Raw genomic sequence first — 23165 nt, 5'->3', positions numbered from 1 at the left:
ACCCAGCGATGGATTCATAATTTGTCTAGCATGATTGGAGGTGGTGGGAATGTAGGAGGTGGGGTCTAATAGCAGTAAGTAGATCACTGGGGTGTGTCCTTGAAGGCCTGTCTTGTCCCTGGTTCCTTCCCCTCTTCTTCCCTTCTCCCCACCCCCTCCTCCCTTCTCCCCTGCCCTCCCCTCCTCCTCTCTCCACCTCTCCTCTCTCTCTCTCTCTGTCGTGTTTCTCCATTTGCGTTCCTCTGTCTTGCTCTCTGGCTGCCATGAGGTCGGCAGCTCTGATCTTCTGCACACTCCCACCATGGAGTGACAGTGCCAAGTGACCAGGCACTTAAACCTCTGGGACTGTGAGCCAGAATAAACCTTCCTTCCTCTAAGTGGATTTTCTCGGGTGTTTTGCCACAACAATGGAAAGCTGATTAACACACTCAGTAATCAAGATAAATAATATTTTCAAACAATAATTTTAAAAATTAAAAGTACTGCAAGAAGTTATGATGAAAAAGATACTAAAATGTCAATTGGAATTCCTGATATCTGCCTCAGGCTCCAGTGTGACGCAACTCTGTACAAGTCCCCAAGTTTCCTCAAAGTGAGTAAAAGCACCCAGAAACCCAGTAATTCCAAGGATTTAGGCCGTCATCCTGACACCGTATAGTTGTTGAAACCCTTTCATGACACCATGGACCATGACTACAGGCTAAAAACTGTCATTTTGTGAGTTTTTACTCTATGATGTCTGGACTACCCCAGGAAGAGTTTCGTCTTTCACATCTTGCCGTCCATAACCATAAACCAGCACACAGTCCTGTGCCGTGTAGAAGCCAGACCGCCACCACCTGTGTCATTATTAATGCTGATCCAGAACCAGGGAGGCAGCACACCTGGTCAGAAAACCATTCAGCCAAGTACTCGTAGAGGTCCATCTTGACAGTGAAACACAAGTTCCCATTAAAGCCACAATCATCGCTTATTCTGTAATGTTGAGGAATATGAAAAATGAAATGGATACCGCTTGGTTAATTTGGGGGATCCAAATTGCAGTTTGGAATGTTCTCTGAATCCACACCAATAGCATTTAGGTGGGTGAAGTTGGATTTGCTCTAGGAACTCAGCTTGATACTTAATTGGGTGGTTATTACATGATTAGAAGTTCACCTCTTCCAAAGCCTCCTGTGGCTAGGGAACAAAGAGCCCCCGGAAGCAACGAGGCCCCAGACCACCCCACATTCCTTAGGGCTGCACCCACAACTCCCTGTCACTCCCCTCTGCTCAGTAGACTTGCCCATTTGGTCACCAATTATTGGAAAGACCCTCACATGTAAACTTGACTTTGGTCACATTAGAGAAAAGAACATGGCAGAGACAGGGGCTCTCTCTCTCTCTCTCTCTCTCTCTCTCTCTCTCTCTCTCTCTCTCTCTCTCCCTGCCTCTACGAGGTGAACTGCTTTTCTCTATTATGCCCTCTTGCTGTGATGTTCTGCCTCTCCACAGAATAACTATGACCAGAGGCCTGGAAGGGACCCCTAGCTCACACCGGCTCTCACGTCTGGGGGGAGAGCGTGAGCCGGGGGCCCCCACCAGCTGTCTGTTGCTGGGGAAATCCCTGATCAGAGCCTCAGTCCCCTCCCTGCAAGAAAGAAAGATGACAAGTCACTGGCCCTACTGCAGCATGTCGGGGGCCTGTCCACCAACGCCAGAGGTCATCACCAGGCACTGTCCAGTGGGAGGCTTCTGTATGGAGACAAGGGGACGTTCTTGTCCCAGAGTGCTTTTCAGTATTTGGGCCTCTGTGCCTGCCATCTGGCCTCTGTTGGCCCGGCCTACCAAGCAGTGGCAGGGATTCCTCAAAACAAGGAAAGGATCATCTGTGTCTTTCTCGGGATGGCTTGGAAGCGCTTGTTAGCGGCTGCTGACACCACCCGGCCCCCGCCATGCCTTTCCTCCCAAGTCGCTCCTCTCTGTGGTGCTGTCCTCCTCCCGCCGCAGCATCATGATGGTCTCGCTGCTAATGATTCTAGGGTTTCTAGCTCCCCTGAAATGGCAGCCTGTCGACAGGCGATTCCTCAGAAGAGTCATAATTAAAGGAAAAACACAAATCCGCGTGTCTCTGCCATACGCTGTGCTCAGGGACCTTGAAGGTTTGGATATTGCACATTCTTTGCAGAAGGGACAGCCCCCACAGGAGGGACACCAAGTGCAGAGCCATCCCAATTATCCCAGGACGCCCTTCCAAGAGTCTCTTCCTGCTTTCTTTTGATCACTGTTTATAGAGGGGGGAAAAGGCATGTTTGTATGCATTATGTTTTAATGTTTTATTGAGGAAGGACCACGGGTCTCTTGATGATGAGACTTTAAATAAACTGGGGGAGTGAAGCCACAGGGCAGCACAGATAAACAGAGCAACAGCTGGGCCGGACAGCAGGTCGTGGATGAGAGCCAGGGCCCTCGGTCACTGAGCAACATCAAGGGACCCCATTAAAGGCACCTTTCCAATTAGAGTTCTGGATTTTTCAGAAAAGCAGCAGAGACCTTAATGCCAACATTCTGCGGTAAGAATAGAAGAGATTTAATTTCTTGCCACTGATATTTTTAAATCATCTATAATTCTTCTAGTAACATTCGCAAAAAAAAAAATGATCATTAAAATTTCCACTGATTTAATCCCTAAAGGTGTAGAAATTAATGTCAAAAGAAAACTTCAGCTTTTTTTTTTAAAGTTGATTGAAAAAACTGCTGAGGTTTTCAAGGACAAGCTCATTAACCTTTCTAATTCTTCCTCACGCTCTCACTTTCCCCTCTGCAAGACCCAGAGGCTGAAATTTTGCCTCCAATGCCAACTTCTATTCCTAGAATTGCTATCCTGACCTTTACGGTGCCAGAATTAGTTGGCCTCACTGGGGGTTCAGCAAACCATTATTGAAGGAGTCCTCCTGCGCAGGGACTCGTGATTCGTTTTATTGAAAGGCTTTTTCTACTTTATGCCACAGTCATAATTTTTTAAAAATTTGTGCTTTTACCCTAAAAAACCTTCTTTGTGCCCATTTCCTTTATAAAGAACTCTGTTTTCTATTTGCAAAAGCAGGATGTGGTCATTGCGAAATTACTGGACATGCAGAAGGAAGAAAGTGGGAAAACCATCCACCATCCAACGGCTCGTGTTGAGCTGTGCTGACACCCTACAACACTTCCTTCCAACTCTTCTGAGTGGACACACGTGGATATTGTCTCCGTCTTATTAAAATGCACATCCTTCATCTAATTTCACAACAGGTGTATGTGGCAACCAGGGGACAGTGCTAGCCAAGGCCTCGAGAGACATCCTCTCACTTCATGGATTCTTGTGTCATGTGAAATGTCCAACTGAGGCTCTTGAATTCATTTGGAGTAAATACCTCCAAGGTTTCAAATCCTACGTATCTCGTGCATGCCAGTAAAGCGGCTTGGCTTTTCCTATTCAGCCTAGTCCCCCAAAGACTCAGACTGATGTTTACATTGCTGTCAACTTTGTTTGAAAACAAATGGCACAGAAGGTTCTGGATAGCCACCACAACTTCTGCAGTGGTATGAGCTAAGGTGTTAGTGTTTTGTTTTGTTTTTTGGTACTGGGTATTGAACTCAGGGGCACTTGACCACTGAGCCCCATCCCCAGCCCTATTTTGTATTTTATTTAGAGACAGGGTCTCACTGAGTTGCTTAGCACCTCGCTTTTGCTGAGGCTGCCTTTGAACTTGGGATCCTCCTGCCTCAGCCGCTGGGATCCCAGGCGTGCACCACCGCCCAACTGTTGGTGCACTTTCTCCTAAGCGAGTCCTCTCCACGGCGCTGTCCTCCTTCCTGCTCCAGCACCCTGAGATTCAGACCCCTAATAGATTAGCGTTTCCAGCTGGTTCCCTGGTCACTGTACAGCAGCTGATGTCCCTAGGACCCCACTCCCCAGGGACACACAGGGCCATGGTAGTATTAATGCTGGTTGTCAGTTTAAGAGGAGTTTCCTCTTGAAACGGAGAACTGGGGCTGCCACATCATAGCCGAAACCCTGCTCGCCCACAGCTGAGATCCCGTGGCAGCGCCCAGGGAGGGCAGCTTCGGTCACTCTCTGCCGTCTTGTTCCAATTCCACTACTTCCACTGTTCTTTATAAGGCAGCATTTATTAGTTGTTTCAGTACAGTGCCCCCCTTACCTGCAGTTTCAGTGACCCCAACCAACCAAATTCTGAAAATATTACTATAGTGCAAAGAGGAACTTAAGATGCTTGAGATAGAGCACATTCACTGACTCTGATTACAGTATATTGCTACAATTATTCTCTTATTATTAGTTATTGTTGCTGGTCTTTATATAGATAGGAAAAAACAGTATATTTAGGCTTGGCCCTGTGTGCAGTTTTCAGGAATCTGCAGGGGTCTTAGAATGCATCCCCCATGGATAGGAGAGGACTGCTGCACGTGGGTTAATTTATGTGCAAGTCTGTAAGATCATGCTGTTCTCCAAACAGTGTAAACACATTGGGCTTATTTGGTGATTACCATAATTGGGCTCGTTTTATTCACAGTGTGCTAGTGAAAGGTGGATTGTAGAGCTGAGGGCAAAGGGGAGGCCCTGACTCCAAAGGCACACAATGGAACTTTCCAGAGAGAATCAGTAGTCTACATCTCAATGTCAGAATTCACCAGCCATGCAACTTAAAAGGGTAGATGTGACTATGTGAAAGTGCACCTTGAAAACCCTGATGAATAAAAAGAAAGAGGAGGAGGTGGAACAGAGTCCTGGAATTAGACCCCCCAGGATACCCAGCCCTGTCACACAGGAGCCTCCTAACCCTGAACAAGTCACACCACTTTAGTGAGCCTCAGTCCCCACTTCCGTCAAATGGGAATAGCAGTAAACTACTGTGCCAGGTAGTGGGAATTACATGCTCACTTTGCAGAACCTGGTCCCTGAAAGGAATCCAACAGCATAGGAATGGTAAAAGGAGAGAGGGGAGAGGGAGAGAGGGGGAGAGAGAAAAGAGGGTGAGAGGAGAGAGGGAGAGGAGAGAGGAGAGAGGGGAGAGCGGAGAGAGGAGAGAAGGGAGAGAGGGAGAGAGGGAGAGAGGAGAGAGGGAGAGAGGGAGAGAGGGAGAGAGGGGAGAGAGGAGAGAGGGGACAGCGGAGNATGAATGGTGGGGAAGGAGTTATATAAACCAATTAGTTCTAAAAGATGGTAAAAATACAGATAATTAATAGAAAAAAAATGTGATAGGAGGGTAAGAGAGTTTAGCATGTTCAAAATGAGAACAAAAAGAATGCAGAAGAGACGTTGAAAGTGATGGTTATGAAGAAGGAGGAGAAAAATAGGAAAAAGTAGAGAGAACAAGAGAATGTGGCTGTTAGTGGGCAAGAAAAAGAAACAAATAAACAAAAATAAGCAAACTAAAAACTCTAACCCCCAAAACACAAGGCAAAGAAAATAACAATAATTTTAAAATGCTGAAAATGAGAAAAAAGAAACAAATATGTATATGCATATATGTCCATGAATTAATCCATAGCAAGAAAGCACACACACACACACACACATACATGGAGAGAGGGAGAGGGGGAGGGGGAGAGGACTGGGGGAGAGGCCTGGGGGACGGGGGAGAAGATGGCCTGTTTCTCTTCCACTGTGCTCCACCTGCTCTATGGCTAAGCAAAGAGAGCACATCCGGCTTGGCCACATATGGCCGAATGACCCCAAATAAGGGCTGCACTACTCGGAGCCTCAGCTGCTATATCTGCCAATTTCTTGTTCATGGTGAATTAATTCAAATTAAACATACCTCACATGGCTATTATGAGAATCCAAAGAGCAAGGACTAATATTTGTGACCTTTTCTTCATGAAGGACGCAGCCCTCCCTGCTAGGCATGAAGTTACTAATTCCTGTGGAAGCTTCCGGGCCTCTGACTCTGGCACAGATGCATTTTGTGGTTTGGGTTCAAGTCCCTTGCAGGGAGGGTCCAGGAGGAACGTGGGGAAGCTGGGAGAGCTCAGTGGCCCTGGCACAACTGGGGCATGCCCGGCTCGATCTGCGACTCTCCACAGCCTGCAGCTGGGTAAAGGACACAGGATTCAACATGCGGCAGCAGCTGCTGCTTGGCCAAAGGGAGCCCCGAGGTTCCGTGAGGTCCGGAGGCTGCAGGAACGTGGATGTCCGTGCTCACCTTCTGCAGCTTCTCCCTCACCTCCACCTCCTCCATCATGTGTGTCCTTTCCTCAGATCATCCTCAGAGTAATGGCAGCTGGTGGGAAGCACAGAGGCCTGCCAACGCGGCCCGGCTGCTGCTTGAGGAAGGGCACGGGGAGCCTTTAACAGAGGCACAGGGACCCAGAAATCACTAGCACGTTCTCACAGGAGCCACAGAAGGCGCCAGACTGGGTGGAGCAGAGAGGGCAGGAGAGGTTTGTTCCTTCTCCCTGTTCCTAGAAATGGTGGCTAGTCAGCCAGCGTCAGGAGCCGGGAGAGGATGGAGTGCTGCCCACCAAAGACCAGGGAAGCAGACACGAGACACAGCTGCACCTCACCATTTAAGGCCAGATTCACCTTAGAGAGGAGCAGGGGAGAACCTATAGGCAGAGCCACTTTTCTGGAAGTAACGAAAACCTCTGATCTAAGGGAATCGATATAAGCACCAAGCGCAGCTGCCCTTCCTGGAACGATGTGGTTTCCCAAGCACTCTTGTGTTTCATGGGCCAGAGAAGCTAATGTGTGGCTACAAACCCACATGTGGTCGCCCTGGGACAGGAACTGGCCATGGTGACAGAGGCCTCTTTTCAATGACCTGCAGCGCCCGCATTCAGCTTGCTCCCCTTGCCAATACAGCTTGAAAAGCCCCTGCTGAGTCCAGTCAAGAGAAGGCAAAGAAAGACCTCAGACAACGGAAGGAAGAAGCCCTGGGGGCTGGGAGAGGGCTGGGAGAGTCTCACCCTGCAGGCCCCCAGCACCCATCCTGGGTGCTGCCTGATCTGGGCTTGGCCCCACCAGCTCCACCACAGTTGAGCCAGGAGCCATAGGCGCTGCATTCAGCTTGTTCATTAAGTGAAAAAAGCGGTGCAAGAAAGAAAGAGCCCACAGCACACCTGGGGCTGTCCAAGAGGAGCCCCAAGTACGGCTGCCAAGTAAATAGACCCTTTCATTCCCTCTCCCCAAGGCTCCAGGCTCAGTCTTGAAATGCGAGCAGCTACATTTTCTCAAGCACGACAACAGTGACTTTCCATTCTAGAGGAACAGCCCTACGCTTACTACCAGGCACAACCTGAGACGCTGGGAGGTGTCAGAGCAAGGACACCAAGTCAGAGGGGTGGAATTTGAGCCCGGGCAGGCTGACTTGGAATTGAGGGCACCCGCCATTATTCTCGCCTGTTCAGAGGGGGAAACGTTGGCTTGGAAGACGGAGGCCCTGTCTTTGAGGACACCTTCTGCCACCAACTGTGCAACCATCCCAGTCCATCTGGTTGCAGAGGAGGAATCTCATTTCTTGCCCTTCCTTATTTTAAAGGACCCGTGTGGACATTCATGACATCACACGAAAGTCTGCTTGTGAAACCCTTTGGGCCATTTTACGTAAAAGATGGAGGAACACATCCCACAGGGTGGTCCTGGAACTGGATGAAGCAGAGCTCACTGTCCTGACTCTGTTCCATCGCAAGGTCCGCCTGCCCACTCCTTGCACCTGAGAGAACGGTTTACAGGGACCATGAAAACAGGCCTCCCAGCCAGGCGCGGTGGCACATGCCAGTGATCCCAGGGGCTCGGGAGGCTGAGGCAGGAGGATCGGGAGTTCAAAGCCAGCCTCAGCAAATGTGAAGTGCTGAGCAACTCAGTGAGACTCTGTCTCTAAATAAAACACAAAATAGGGCTGGGATGTGGCTCAGTGGTCCAGTGCCCCAAGTTCAATCCCTGGTACAAAGAAAAAAAAAAGCTCTCCCTCGGTCACTCACTCTGTGAGTTTTCTGGTTTTCCGTCCGTGAGTTCCACGACTCTATGGACACTCTTGCTATAAAAGCTGAAGCCCTGGCTTCGGCAGTGACTTCTTGTGATGAAATGCAGATGCTAACTTGGCATCACAGGGAACAGTTTCCAGGAGGATTGTTCCGAGCTTCCGAAGCTGGAGATTTGCTTTTTTGGTAATAAAGAAACAGATTTTTTTTCCCACTCAACTAAAATGAAAGTGGTTTCAGAATATGCTAGAAGCCTGGCTGTATTCTTTTGGAAGTAAGGGGAATGTTTGGTCCTAAATCAACTCTTCTGGCTCAAGAAATGCAATGAGATGGATCCAGAGACTGGCCAAAAGCTACGGAGCCACTGACCAGCTGCTCCCTGGGGAGGTGAAACTCTCCCACTCTGTGTGAGAGCATGCACACGGCCCCACCACCTGCCCACTCTAACGACAGCTCTGCCCTTCATGATGGACATTTGCTCCGTATTTCATTTTGCATCCCTCTGAAATCCAGAACAATTTAATTTGCTGCAAAACAAAGCTACTTCTGATTTAGGTAAAGGCTGTCTTCCAAGGACAGGGTCACTCCACCACCAGATCGCTGCACATCTGCACCCACTGACCCTGTGTTGCTGAGGCCGACTGTTCCCAAGCCCACGGAGTAAGCGCGCTTCTTCAGTTGAACAAGCCTGAGCATCTGTGTTCTGTGTCCCCTGCACACGGGGCGCTCAAGGAGAGGAGGTGAAGCCAGATGTGAGGACAGAAAAAGTCATGGGACAAAACTGGTCATTGTGACCTTTCACATGAATAAGCAACCAATACCCGGGAAGGATCTTAGGAATCAGAATTCGGGGAAATTTTCACATTGAGGTTGGAATTTAGCATTTAGATGCTTTTAAACGTACATAAACACACACGTTCTAAGTGCATTTTAACTGATTTTATTACTTCGTCGCAGGTTCTTAGGGTCAACCAAGCCCACCCTCAGCCAAGACGACTTCTTTTTCAAGCTCGTTGCAGGCGGGCTTCCTCCATGCCAGCCTGGAGGTGCCACAGACTTGGGGAAGACCCTCAGCCCTCTCCTCCCAGGGCCAGACGCAGGCCATGCCAAAGTCCCCGCTGGACAGGGAGGATACTCTCTGCACACACGAGGCTCCGCGCTCCGAGAGTGAGAGAGTCGTGCTCTGTCCACTCTCTGTTTCTATTTTTTTTTTCCTTTTTTTCTTCCTTTTCTTTTTTCGTTCAAAAGCCGTCAGGCCACCTGCCTTTACCCAGGGTTGACCTCATGGGGGTGTGACTGAGGCAGTCACATTGGCCACATTCAGAAGGGCCCCAAGCCGGGCCTTCTGATCTGTTTCCACTGTCCTGAAATTCTTAATAATGTTTATCCAGGGGCCCCTACTTCTGTTCTCACCAGGCCCCACATATTGTCCTGGTCCTGCCTGACCAGGACATGAGCTTTCTTAGATGTCCCACCTCTGAGCATTGTCCCCTCAAGAGAGGTCTGTGGCACAGGTGCCCAAGAGGACAGGGTGAGGATGGGTCTTGCTCTCACACAGCGCGTTTCTGACAGATCTGGAGGTCCTGGAGGCTCAACCCCGTGTCCCTTCCCTGGGGCAACACCACCAGAGCCCGGAGCCCCCAGAGCAAGAACAAAGGTCCCCCGAGGCCACTGCTCCTAGCAGTGGAGTCACATTAGGCTGCATTTGTATTTTTGTCATTTTGAAAATTTAAAATCCTCATTCAAAATTCAACCCTGGGGGAACTCTCACATGAATTTCAGCCAATCTGGCTTTCGGCAAGAACTCAGCAGAAAACCCATGACGTGGACATTCATAAAATACGGCCCCCCAGTGAGACGAGTGGCTGAAAGATGGGAAGATTAAATCCAGATGAAAAGATAGCTATGAACTTGGAGGAGGTGCTTGATGGAGGTGCTTGACAAATCGCTATGTCTATTTTAAGAAATTTTCTTCAAGAAGAGTTAAATAGCCCACATTTCTGGGGTAGAGAACATTGCCAGAAATAATATTGGAGACATGGAACTGTATTATCTAGGTATTTTGACAGGACTTCAGCAGATGTGAGAAGGGAGCTATAAATACAGGATGAGTCCATTCCTGGAACGGACTAAAAGAGAAAAAAAGAATAACAATAGCAAGAAGCCTCCAGGGACCCTGAGGTCTAAACAGCACCGTGATATCCCGCCAGGGATAGATGACCCCGGAAGGCCAATCACTGACCTTCAAACTCGCCTACACATTTCTCACAATTAGAACATGCAGATTTTAAAATAAAGTCATGTGTATAACTCCAAAAAAAAAAAAGTAAGTGGCTGTCCTCATGAGACCTATTTCCAATGTACTGAAGAGATTTTTTTCACTTCACACTTTTAAAGGGAGATATGAAAAGTCAATAGAGCTCCATATTCATTAATAAGAATGGGGAAAAAAATGTCCAGTATGTTCCAAGCCGCTTTTAACACTGAGCAGTTGAAACTTAACTATAGCATCAGCCTTGATGTGCAGGCATCCATTGACCTAAGAGATTGCTAAATTCTCAGATGGTGCTAAAATGCACGACTCTTAAGATCACCTGACAGCATCCCAGTGGCTCAGGAAGCTGAGGCAGGAGGTCTGCAAGTTCAAAGCCAGCCTTAGCAACTTACTGAGGCCCTAAGCAACTTAATGAGACCCTATCTCAAAAAAAAAAAAGGAAAATTAAAGTGCTAGGGATGTGGCTCAGTGGTTCAACCCTGGTACCTAAATAAATAAACACATAAATAAATTAATTATTACCCGATAGTGCTGGTGGCACTGATCTTCAGGGAGTGTGTGGACTCCCTAGCTCTGTGAGCATGGCTGCTTTGGGAAGTGTCTGCTGGTCACTGTCTTGCCTCCCTTCCCAGCCTGCACCATGACCAGGTATCCAGCGCTTCCCTGGCACTTGGTTTATCCACAGACCAGACCTGTGCCGTGTGCACTAGAGCTCGTTTTCTGTGACCTTGTCTCTCCCACTAGCCCATAAACTCTTCCATCCGGCATGTCCAACACATAACGGATCCTAAGACATCAATGTGTGTCTCGTGCTGTGTGCTAGGGACATGGGAATGTACAGAAGACACAGTCTCTTAAAATTTCATGATCGTAGCAGACAGAAAGAAATGCGCCCGACATATGTGGTTACTGATGATGCAGGCAACAGCACTGACCACAGCAAGGACTGACGGTCTCCAGGCCGATGTGTCCTCGGGGTTCTGTACTGGGGCCTTCAGAACTCGCTCTCTGATTCAATCAGAGCAGTGGAGGGCAAGCACAAGGCTCAAAAGTCAAGCACATGCTGCCAGGCGAACAGAAGAGAATCGGGACAGGCCATGCAGCAGGGACACGGGCATCTGTCACCTTCATCTGTGTGGGAGGACAGAGGAGGGGAGGAGGTCAGGGTGGAAACCGGAATCCTGAAAACAGGGCAGGGACGCCGGGAGGGAAAGAATGGCTGTGTCCAGACGTCTCTGCTCTCTCTTCACTCAAGACAAGGAAAACACCCAGGGCCAGTCTATTTTTAATGTGTTTCTTGTCCAAGTCTTGATGGAATTGGGACAGGTGCAAGAGAAATTGGGTTGTATCCAGAACATGACAGGAAACTGGAGCTTCAATAGGATGGGAAATGCACAAGCAAAACGGGGACCCGCTTTTCCTAAAGAGCTCTGTGGTTTCTTGGCAAGACTAATTTTGGGTCACTTGTCCCAATTTTTAAATGAACACTTTGAAGCCAGGCACAGCGGCACACGCCTGTGGTCCCAGCTTGTTGGGAGGCTGAGGCAAGATCACTTGAGCCCAGGAATTTAACGCCAGCCGGGGCAACCTCGCAAAGCTTGTCTCGAGTAAATAAATAAAAGGATCACTTTGAATGAAGTGAGAAAGCCCCCTTCAAGTCTCTGACATCGAAGTGGGGCTATACAAACCACCGCTTTTCTCTAGGTTGTTGGTCCTTGAGCAGGCTGACTCCAGCCCAGCAAGGACAGGGAGGACACCATGTTCGGCTGCACAGGTTGTGCACAACACAACTCCAGGAGGCCCCAGACCAGCACAAACCACAGTGGACAGCACCTCCAGGGTGTAGGGTGCTTCAGGGTCGCAGCCTCATGGAGTAAAGAGTGAGAATGTCTGTTTACATTTGTTTGTGATCCACCATCAGTGAGGAATCAGATTCCATGAAGGTCTAGTATCCAGGTGGATATGGACTTCATGGGCCGGGAAGAGGGAGAATCCATAGCTGGGGACTGTCCCCGCCGCCCTCATGATGATATGCTCCTGGAATGTCACTGTGCGCTGCGTGGCAGTCCCTTGGGCTCCATTAGGAGGATGCACAGATTCCATGACCCACCGTTAACGGAGCCTGCCTTCCCACAGGGGACAAGGGGTTCTATATTCCTACTCCACGGTCACCTGCCACTGCACGGCGACCCTGAAGAGGCCAAGCCACGTAAGGGAAGCCAAAGACACATGTGGCATAGCTCCTCCTACAGACGGCCTCGCGAGGGGCCCCAGGAGCCGGGCCTGGAAGTGGAGCGGGGTCTACAGGGCTGGGAAGAGCAAGGGGGGGCCCGTGTTCCTCGGGTGCAGGGTTTCTGTTCTGCAGCCTGGGCAGGTTCTGGACACAGGTTTCCCGACAGTGTCAGCACACTGGACACTGCTGGACCGCACGCTTAGGAATGGTTAAGAAGGCAAGTTTCAAGTTTTTTTTTACCACAATTTAAAAAATCCTGCCTAAATCACAGATGGAAAATGATGTGGATTCCGCCAGCACACAGCGGCGCCGAGAGAGCCCAGCTGACCTCCAGTGTCACAGCAACGTCCCCAGCCCTTCGCAAGCTTGGAAACCACAGCCAGCAGCAGGCCCAGAGAGAAGTGCGGCTACCAAGAGAGAACCTGAGCTACGGCTCTCCACTCTCTCCCGCAAACCACTCGCTCCTGGAGGCGGGCACTGTCTCTTGAGGTTTGGGCTCGTGAACCATCGTGATCCACACAAGAGCTGAAAGCACAGCTCGTCTCATCAATCCCGGGTTCTTTTTAAATTGTGTTTTTAGTGTATTTTAGAACTGCACCTTAATTCAGTAGCACCGCAGCACATGTGTGTAATTTGAGAATACATCTAAAAATCTACTGGGCACACACACACTCGAGATTTTCCCCCCACGGGGTTTATTAACAAACACTTTGGGGACCGCATTCCAGAGCACTGAAGCCACGGCCCTGCCCTGTCCCAGATCTGTAGGTGGGCTGAGGAGGCAGGGCCACCCAACTACAGGCTGGATGGGAGGCTTATCATTAGGACAGTGACAGCTAACTACGGAGAACCAGACAAGGACAGGGAGAGGACTCCGTCTCACTGGGCAAGAGGCCGCTGTCTGCTCAAACCCCTTTCCTTGCTCCGAGGAGGAAATGCGGCAGGATCATGGAGTTGTGCTCCCTGTTCTTTCCACCCAGAACTTCCTGAAACCTCCAAGACATGATTCTTTGAAGGAAGGCTTAGCCCTGTCCCTGTCCTGATGTGACAGTTTAGTGCTGATGCTGGTGTCTGTCATGGGCTTTCACCCCTCACTAGCCACCCCCCCCCATGCTCCAATAGGGCCATTCCCCAGCTCAGACTTTCACCTGTCCATGCAATCAGGAACTTCTTTCACATCAGAAGAAGTGTGGAGCAAAGTACAATTAGAAACAGAAAACCCTAGGTACACGTAGCCTTTTGCTAGGCTCAAGAAGGAAGAAAAAAAAAAAGTGATAGTTTTCTAAATCCCTAACAAAACAGTACAACTTAATAAGGAAATCATACACATAAGAAACTTAAATTCTAAAGCATGAATGATTCCTTAATTTGTTTTGTAAGTATTGGAATTTAGGTATGTGATGGATGGATTTAGGTATGAGTTTTTTAAAAAATCTTAGGAAAGAGACAACATATTCCCTTGTTATATTTTTCCTCTTCTTCGATTGAGACAACATCCATGAGTATGGTCGACTCTGGAGTCCTCCTCTCAGGGTTGTAAAAATTAAAATGACCAGTCACTTTGTTAGAATGTCAGCCAAGCCAAAAAAGGTGTGGTGCTGTGGGACAGATGACAGACGACTTTTTTCACAACCCCACTTCAGGTTTGGAATTCAACATCACCAAGTAGCCGTAATCAGCACTGAGATTCAGGCCACTGGGTGGAGGAGAGAAGCGTGTGCAACTGTGGCCATTTTAATCTCGTCAAAGTCCAACTCTGTCTGCAAAGTGAGGGCAGAAGCCTCGCTGAGAGAAGGCCTCCCCTGCTCTCTGGTCCCCTCCCTGGCAGTGGGCAGGTGGCCTCCTTGAGTGGCCTGATGGCTCTCACTTTACTTCCTTTCCTTTGGATGTTCTGCGGGGGAGCCTGCAATTTCTGGGTGATCACATCCCTGCTTTATGATTCTAATTTGTCTCACTTTTATTTAGAAGGTGGCAGATTAAGAGCAAAATATAAAATAATGGCATTTATTGGGTGATTGATTTTTTTCCTGGACAATGTCATAAATACAGCCAAGCGTTTCCCTTTCAGAAATGGAATGAGAAGTAATTCAGTGAGATTCTGAAGCATAAATCTAGAGCTATTTGCAAGGCACAAACAATTCACAAGCACCGTGATGCCTGGAACGTGTAAGTTAGGCTGAATTGTCCATGTGAGGAAGTCAGAAATGTACTGTGAATTTATAGGTTTGAGACATTGATGGGCATTTTGTTTGTGGCACAAAATAAGACCTGCAGAACTTCCTCACATCTGCACTCAAAAGCACCCGTTCCCGGTCAAATGGAAAATGTTTATTCATTGTTTGTTCATTTTGAATAGGGAGAAGAATAGTAAATGGCGCATGGCTGGGATACAGAGAAGCAGAGATTCTATTATGCTGCATAGGACGCAGGTCACCATGCGATCCTCAGATCCCCAGAGAACCAATCTCAATCGATCCCCTTTTGTGTATGAACTGCCATATAGTCCTAGTCCAAACATAAACTAACATTCACAGATAATTTAAGGGAAGTAATCATTTTAATCACTATTAACAATATTAAAATTATTGATAATATATTTAATTGCTAGTTAAAATATTTACATGTGCAACTTGCTTTCTGGATGTGGAATCTATTTTACCTCCAATAATGTGCCAGAATCTACTCCTGGCTGACTGTGATTTGATGCTGGGAGCTCTCTTACTAAACATCTGCTTAGACTCTTTCTTATTCTCCTTTAATTATGGTCAAACTGCATTTCTGTTTCAATGATTTTATAGATGTTCTGATTTTATAGGTGTCCAGAGTTCTGCGTCTCAGTATGATCTCTCTTGTTAGAAATCCAACAGACGTACCTAAAGTGAAATGGTCTCGGAGAAGGTGACATGAAATACAGACATTAGACTTTTAGCATCCCCCCTAGTATTTTTTCTGATATTTCCCCAAATGTCAGGAGTTCTTTCTGCTGAGGCACTTCCCATTTTTTTCTCATTTTCGGCCATGAAAGCATTTGTTTTGCAAATATGCTCGTGTACCCATTTCCCACTCAAAAGGATTTGCACAGCAAACCCAGGCTTCCACCCAAGAGAAAGATCAAAAGATGCCCTGGGTCCCTCGGATCGTACCTCAACCACTAGTCTCAGGGTTTAGAGAAGAGGGTGCCTGGCCCATCTGTGACAGTAACTGACAAATCCTTTCTTGGAAATTCATCAGTTCATTCAGGAACTAGACCTAAACCAGGAGGCGATCCAGGGTCTAGGCCTGTGGACAACGTAGAACTGTCCCCACCAGGAAGTTCACAGCCTGGGGAGGAACCTTCTGATCAATGACGTGCAACTGGTAAGACTTCCACAGCATGCTCTTAAAAGCTGTGTTGTACAAAAGTCTCACTCAAATATAATATAAACCTGTGTCTCTGCAGCACCTGAAATCCTTCTCCTCCCTCAGTGTGAGCCCTTTCCAGAAAGCCATTTGAAATCAATGAAAAACCCCAAGCTGGAGGCTTCCATGTGTGCTCAAATAGTTCCGTGTACCCAGCTGGCTGGGAAGAGAGGGAGCATCAACAAATCGTGAACGTCTCCCACCTATGATAGCACCTCTAATGAAACACAGAGAAGAAACGGGATGTTAATCAGTAATGCTGACAGTGTGTCCGTCTCGGATTCAAGGGAGTTGCCACTACAGAACCCTTTCGTCTTGATCCCTCCACTCCAATAAACCTTTAATAAAATAAAACTGTGAGTCATTGATTCAATTTTTCTTTCTGGGGAAAAGTAATAATACATCTTGTGCTCTGTCATTCTTAGAATTCAAAAGAAAAACAATGAGATTCTTTAATCCTGCGGCATTAGTTAATGAAGTGCGGGATGGGGAAATAAATTTTATGGTTCTCCATTAAAGTCACCAGCCCAGAAAACACATTTTTATGCTTAGTTTTGGCCTCTTCCCTGCTAGGAAAAGTCAAGCTTTGAATCTAAGCTGCAGTCGGCGTCTTAATATCCCCAATTAGAGCAGAGACCCTCATTGTGTGGACCAGCAAAATCAAATGGATCCTACTGGACCCTCCTGTATCTCCGCTGCAGTTACACAGGTTACACCCCTAAATGAGGTTAAAATCACATCAGGATGTGAAGTGCCATCGGCCGTCCGTCTATCGTTGGGTCTTTGGGCCCACTTGCAAAATCTATGTGGTTACCCTCAGAATCAGCACTTTAGGACTCTCAAACACATAGGTCCTTACAAACCTAACCATCCATCCATTAGCATTCCTTTCAGTTCCCTGTGACATCATAAGAAACACCAAACGACAATAATAATTCTGACCTTAGCACTGTTTTATTAATTATCTGTCCCCTCGCCGGGTTACCCTGATAGCTCAGCACCTGCTCCCTAAAACAATGTTGCATGGTATTTTAAAACCAATGTCTACTTTTGATCAAAAACAAAAAGAACTTCCTGTCTTTTCTAAGCCCCCATCCCAAGATTTCAGCCTCCCCTGAAAAATGTCCCTCCAGAACAAGGCCCTCCCCTGCTCCCGAGTTTCCTTCGAGACGGCTGTATAATTGGAGCACACAGCAGCGATGATTGTGTTTCAGGCTCACGACAGACGTGTCTAAAGATTCGCCCACAAAGGTTGCTAGTGTTGTCTGCATGGTGCCTTTGGCAGGCATCATCCTTTCATTGTGGCCAAAGTCTAGATGGAAAACCACCCTGAGTCACAACCCTGAGCCACGCCATCCCACGTTGGCCAAAGCCGGGAGAGAGCCCTCAGGACGGGAAGCTCAGGCCTAGAAGGAGGCTTTTCCCCAGGGGTCTCCAGTCTCACTAACAGCTGCCAGCTGATGTGTTATGTAATGGGCACAGTCTCCCCACCGCCGCCCCGCAGGGCAACGGGTGTGCCAAGGTTCACATCCCTCTCCAGACGTGCGCCTGGCCCCATCAAGATCTCACTCCTGGCCCCACTAAATAAGTTTTTTTGGAAAAGCAACTTAAAACAGATACCTAAGTGACAAACTGGGACTTTTTTTTCTTAAGGTGGCTGAAAACAAAGGGAAGCTTTCTCTTGTGTGTAGTGAGACCAAAGACGAGATGCTGCCGCGCTTTGCAAGCTGGGCTTCTGATCCAGCGAATAGACTCCAGCCTGCATTTTGATCCCTGCTAAATTATCTCCCTCCCGAGTCATCTCATAGATTGCTCCAGGCACATCTGACACACTTTAATACCGAAATGTAAATCAGACGCCCCCACAAACCACCTCCACACTCTCACGTTGCCCTAAATTTGGACTTTATTTCCTTGCAATACTTGAGCTGCTCTTTTCAATCACATGTCAGTCCCCCAAAAAATGTTGTCCCAGGGGATGAAGATGATGCTGTGTCGTAACGCTGCCCAGTTTAAAGCCAGCGCCAGGCTCAGTTTGCTGTTCTGCCTTTGTCCTCCAGACTGGAGACCCTTCTGCCCCTTTCAGGTCTCTGAGCCCAGCCCGGCTCCCTGCGCAGCCCCAGGAACAGCTAGTGCGTTGGGAGTTGCACAGCCAGCCCAGCTCCAGGAGCCAAGCGGGAACTATCTGCCCACCAGACCCTCCAAAAGCCTGAGGTCGGACGAAACTGACAAACCCTGCCCGGCCCTCTGACTCTTAGTCACAGGAGCAAATAAATGATCATCTGGAATCCATCCTTGCCTGAGAGTTATTAAAACGAAAAAAGTCACTTTTAATTCATCCAACTAAGAACTTTTGGAAGGGGGGGACCCAGTCCTCAGAAAGCAACTTCTGTTCCACTTTATTAAATGTTTTAAGCAGATTTAAGTTTTAGTCAAAGGACAAATTCCTGCTGTCCAAGGAATGCATGCATGCCCAGGAGCCTGGAGGGCAGCCAGGAGTGGAGGTCAGAGGTGGGGCTGCAAGGTGGAAGGTGACAGGGTGAGAACGAGGAGGAGTGGCCGGGTGATGGGCAGGGCAGCAGGGACTGCATGCTGGGGGCTTTGCCCACACTCAAGGAGCAAGGCAGAGCGCTCCATCTCGTGATGCGCTGGAGGCGGGGCGGGACCTGCAGAGCGCCCTAATTACACATTCAACAGAAACCAGGTTACGATCCCAATCGTGGGGTGAGCTCTGGGATGCATGCTCTTCCCTGGAGACTTATGGTGCGTGGCCCTGCCCCGCCCAGCACCCTGCAGAACTCATGAGGACCACATAGGGAAGGAGCCTCAGCAGGAGATGGGCAACTGAGCTCATGTTCCAGGTTAGCTGACCTGACCCAAGAGAGGGGCCCCAGGGCCACGTGGCTTCTGGCCCCTTCTACCCACTAGGTTTTGTATAAAGGAAAACCCATCTGCACTGCCATCCCTTCATTTGGTGAGCAAGGTGAGCTGACCACCAACAGCACACATTCCTCAGATCCCCGAGGGTCCAACGCAAAGCCCCTCCCCTAAGCAGGCAGGCAGTGCCCTAATTCAGAGCCCCACCCTCCTTTTCCTGGCCTCGCACCCTCCTCCGGCCCCAGCTCTTCAGAGAGTCCACCCACATTCAGACACCAGCATGCACCTGATGGCCAACTGCCCAGCACTGCAGTCCAAGCTCTGGCTCCGATGGTCCATAACTGGTGACCTTGAGCCAGCTAGTTCACTTCTCTGAGCCTCAGTTTCCTCATCTGTCCACTGGGAATAATAATGGCACCTACTTCAGAGGAGAGTTGGGAGGCTCAAAGAAGGGGCAGGTGCAGGAATGCTGGGGACAGTGCCCAGCACTTCACCCTTGTTACCACATCTGCCTGGCAGCCTGCCAGGTGGCCTGCCGGAGACGGCCCATCTCCCACCCCACGTTGCCTTCCTACCTCAGGCTCTTGGCCCATCCCAAGCCCAGTTCCTAAGTTGTCAGAGCTCTGACCTCCTGCCCACCATGTCAATATCCTAAGTCACCCAGCAGAGAGATAAGAGCAGGGGGAGGCATTTTATTCCTGAAGTTGTTAATTTTACTCTAAACTTCCAAAAAAAGATCGCCCATCTGTCCAACAGATCTCTTAAAAAATACAAAGATGATAAGAGTTCTCTAAAAGTAATCATTAAAGTGCCATCCAAGAGGAAACGACGAGGACTTGGCCGGGTTATCAGACTGAATGAGGATGGTATTTACAACCCAAATCTGCCTTGTGGGAGAGAAAGCGATTACAGTCTTTTTAAAAATACACAAGCTATCAGTTTGCCCCAACAAAACATTCCGTGTACACATATGCAGAAGTGACTTTCCATTTGAAATTAGCTGCTCTTCCGCCAGTGCCTCCCCCGGTGTTGGAGCTACATATCGACACCCTTGGGCTTCCCACGGTCCCTACTGTCTGTGCCTGTCCCTGGTGCTGTGATTAACTGCAGGTGCACTTTGTAGTGGCAGTGTGCCTGCATGAGATGCACCCCAGCACGAATCCTCACCCCAGCTCCCCGCCATCCCAGGCTTGATCTCCCCCAGGTAGCTGCATGCTAAGGTGTCCACCCAGGCAAACATGGCAAGACCGGCTTGCTGGGAGAAGCCAAATCTCCATGAGAATAAAACCATCCGCTCCCTGTATAAGCCAAAGCATGTTCCAAAGTCACAATAAAATCGGAAGCAAACAATTCATCCCTTCCTCTTGGTAAGGCTGATTTTAAAAGTTGCAAAGTTAACCAGTGTCTATGCTGCCATTCAAACCAAGACATGCAGAGCATCGGTCCTCAAGCACATAATTGCAGGGCTGATTTCCTCTCAGGCACCACTCCTAAGCCCTTCACGATTCCTGAGACGCGGCGTGTGGAAGACCCCTTCTCCTCGCTCCCAAGTTCCCCCTGAAGCCGAAGAATCACTCACCTCACTCATGTTGGCTTCCACACAGCAGCCCGTCCCCGCCGCTAGGCACAGAGAGCACTGCTCAGGGGTCGCTGCTTCAGGTCCTGGCTTTTCTCTTAAAAAGAGCTGCCCGGTGGCATCACGCCTCCCGTGAGCCAATGAGATTCCTTCACCTGTCTGAGCGCCCGCAGTCATCTGAGAGCACCCAGAGCCACCTAGTGGAGCAGAGGAGAATGGCAGGGAGCTCGTTGCTCCAGTTCTGCACAGAGAGAAGGAAAGGCAGAGAGACGCAGGGTGGCCCCAGGGGTGCCACCAGCGGCTTACTTGGGGACACGAGGTACACACACAGGGAGAACGCTTTCCAATGTCGGCATGAAGGAGGTTTGCATTTCCAGGAAGGGGAGTACCTGCTGTCCCCGTCCCTCTTGGCTTTCCCAGGAGCTTTTACCCTCCCTACCCTTGATGCCATGAGCCTGGGCCTTGGAGTTCGCCATTTCTTCCCCTGTCCCCTGCCCCACATCTGTCCTCCTGCTCACAGCCCCGCTACAAGGACACAGCAGGTGGTGTCGGAGCAGGCCTGGACATGCATGTGGATTCTCAAGGTTTTTAGTCACGCTGTGACAAGAAAAAAGAGCAGCTGAATTTATCTGTGATTGTCACACCTCTTCAGCTCGGGGAAGGAGACTCAGCATGGGCCGTGGACGTGATTAAAAGTCTCCTTGCCTCCTCCTGGTCCAGCCTCTCTAGGAAGAGGCTCAGCCCTTTGGCTCATTCCTGAACCTGTAGGACCCTCAACAGACACAAGACAACACCTTGAGACACAATGAACATGGGCATCCTAGTTCCTAGCCCAGGAAGGAGACGGGCAAGACCACGTCAAGGGTCCCTGACACCCTCCCCCATGTCCCTCCTCCCTGTGCAGAGCAGTGCCCCAGGCTGACCCGTCAACTGCCTCCTCTCCCCAGACAGGAGCATGGGAGCTCAAAGCAGAAGCTGGGTCTCTCCTGCCGCTCCCGTGGGAGTCAGTCCTCCTAACTCAGAGTTGCTCGTGGGCACTGAGTCTGTGCCTGAGCTCTGAGAAGAGGAGGCCAGGACACAGAGGATGACCAATGAGTACACAGCAGGAAGATGTAATCTGCAAGCCACGGAGCGAGGCCAGGAGGAAGCAGCCCTGAGACCACGTGACCTCCCCAGGTGTCCTTAGTAGGTCCATCACTCCTGCTGGGCCTGGGGAGCCTAGTCTGTGCTCGAGAACACACAGCAGACATCAAGAGTGGCCACACAGTGGAGCTACACTGCCACGGGAGGTTGGTGGTCTGGGGTTACCTGTGAGACTGAGTGTACCATGGCCCCCCACAGTGCTCCCGGGCAGGCTCCACCTGCAGGCTGGCCCCCAGCACACCTCCACCCGCTCCCCCGGGGACTCTCAAGGGCTGTGGTGCCCCTCAAGCCCAGCCCTCAGTCCAAGGAATGAAGGACTCCCCAGGGACAAGGACAACAAATGGCTTTTAACTCTCCCATGTGGTTCTGATAAGAGGTCAAGTCTCAGAAGCACAGATTGAAGCAATGCTGAGACATGCACGCATGCGCACGCATACACATACACACACGCACACACACACACACACACACACAGCTTGCTTTGCTCCTCCGAGCTCCACAGGTGTCCTTCTCCTCCTGCCTCCTGCCCACTCCCCTTCTCCCACCTCTTTTAGAGTCCCTTGGCTATTATTTACTTTACATGCTGTGGTCCTTCAGTGTCCCAGAGGGGTGGGTTCTAGGATCCCTGTGGATACTAAAATCTGTGAATACTCACATCCCTTATATAACCTCTGCACGTCCTCCCCTAGACTTTAAGTCACCTCAAGATGACTTACATCACCTAATAAGGTAAATGCTGTGGGAACAGTTGTCGTACTGTACTGTTTAAGAAAGAAGGGAAAGTCCGTACATGTTCAGCATGGACAGAATTTTTTTCGAATCTTTTCAAACTTCAGTTGATTGAATTTTCAAATTTGGAACTGGTAGATATAAAGGGTGGACTGTGTGTGTGTGTGTGTGTGTGTGTGTTTAATTTAAACAACTTCAACATGCCCCATAATCTGACGCCCATCAGATCATGCAAACAGTGTTACAGCAGATGGGATCGAGAACCAGAAACCTAGACCAGATGCTCACACAGGCAGAGTCTTATGCCTGAATTTGATGCAGTCTCTCCCTTGCCCGGTGTCTGACTTCCTCCACTGGTAATACAGAAATATTAAACTCTGCATCTGCCAACCTCAGCAAAATATATGCTCCAAATATATTAAGCTGGGGAATAAATGCCGAAGGAACTTCAGAAGAATCAGATCTACGACTTCATCCATTAGATCTTACAGAATGCTTCACCCTCACTGAATTGAAATATAGACCTGTGGTCCTATAATTTATGAAAAAAGGTGTATATAATAGGGACAGATTCCTTTCCTTTTCTTGCAGGCACCACACTGCCACAAGGGGCAGAGTTGGACCAGGCAATCTCTGGGATGATTTACAGTGACACTGTGCACTGATGGTCTAGGGCTCTCTTAAGACTTCTGTGTCAAATGCATCGTTTGTACACAGTTTGGGGACCGGGGGTGAAAAAGAACCCACCTCCTTCTTCCTTCCTCTGCTTTGGTGCTTCAGGTCTTCCTGCTTTGTGGCCCCTGGTGCCCACCATGCAAGTGCTCAGTGCTGTCTGGACCGTGAACCAGAAGCCTCAGCACAGAGGATGTGGTCATCTTCCCTAGAACAGAGACCACGTGGCCCACCTTCCTGACTGCCTTCTCCTTCCTGCCCTCACTGACCCACAGCGAGGGAAGCAACCTGTGGGT

General features: G+C 49.2%; 1 protein-coding gene across 1 annotated transcript in view; it reads right to left on the bottom strand.

Moving 5' to 3' along the window:
- The window catches only part of Pcp4 (Purkinje cell protein 4), a 53396-nt gene extending 32921 nt beyond the window's left edge, over window positions 1-20475 (bottom strand). Inside the window, exon 1 of the mRNA XM_015478457.2 lies at window positions 20329-20475. Within this exon, the coding sequence (XP_015333943.1) occupies window positions 20329-20337 (9 nt within the window). The 5' untranslated portion in view covers window positions 20338-20475. The remainder of the gene's footprint in view (window positions 1-20328) is intronic.
- Window positions 20476-23165: the final 2690 nt, after the last annotated feature.

Source organism: Marmota marmota, unplaced genomic scaffold, assembly GCF_001458135.2.
Source record: "Marmota marmota marmota unplaced genomic scaffold, marMar, whole genome shotgun sequence".
Classification (NCBI taxonomy): Eukaryota; Metazoa; Chordata; class Mammalia; order Rodentia; family Sciuridae; genus Marmota; species Marmota marmota.
This window is presented reverse-complemented; position numbering and strand designations above follow the sequence as displayed.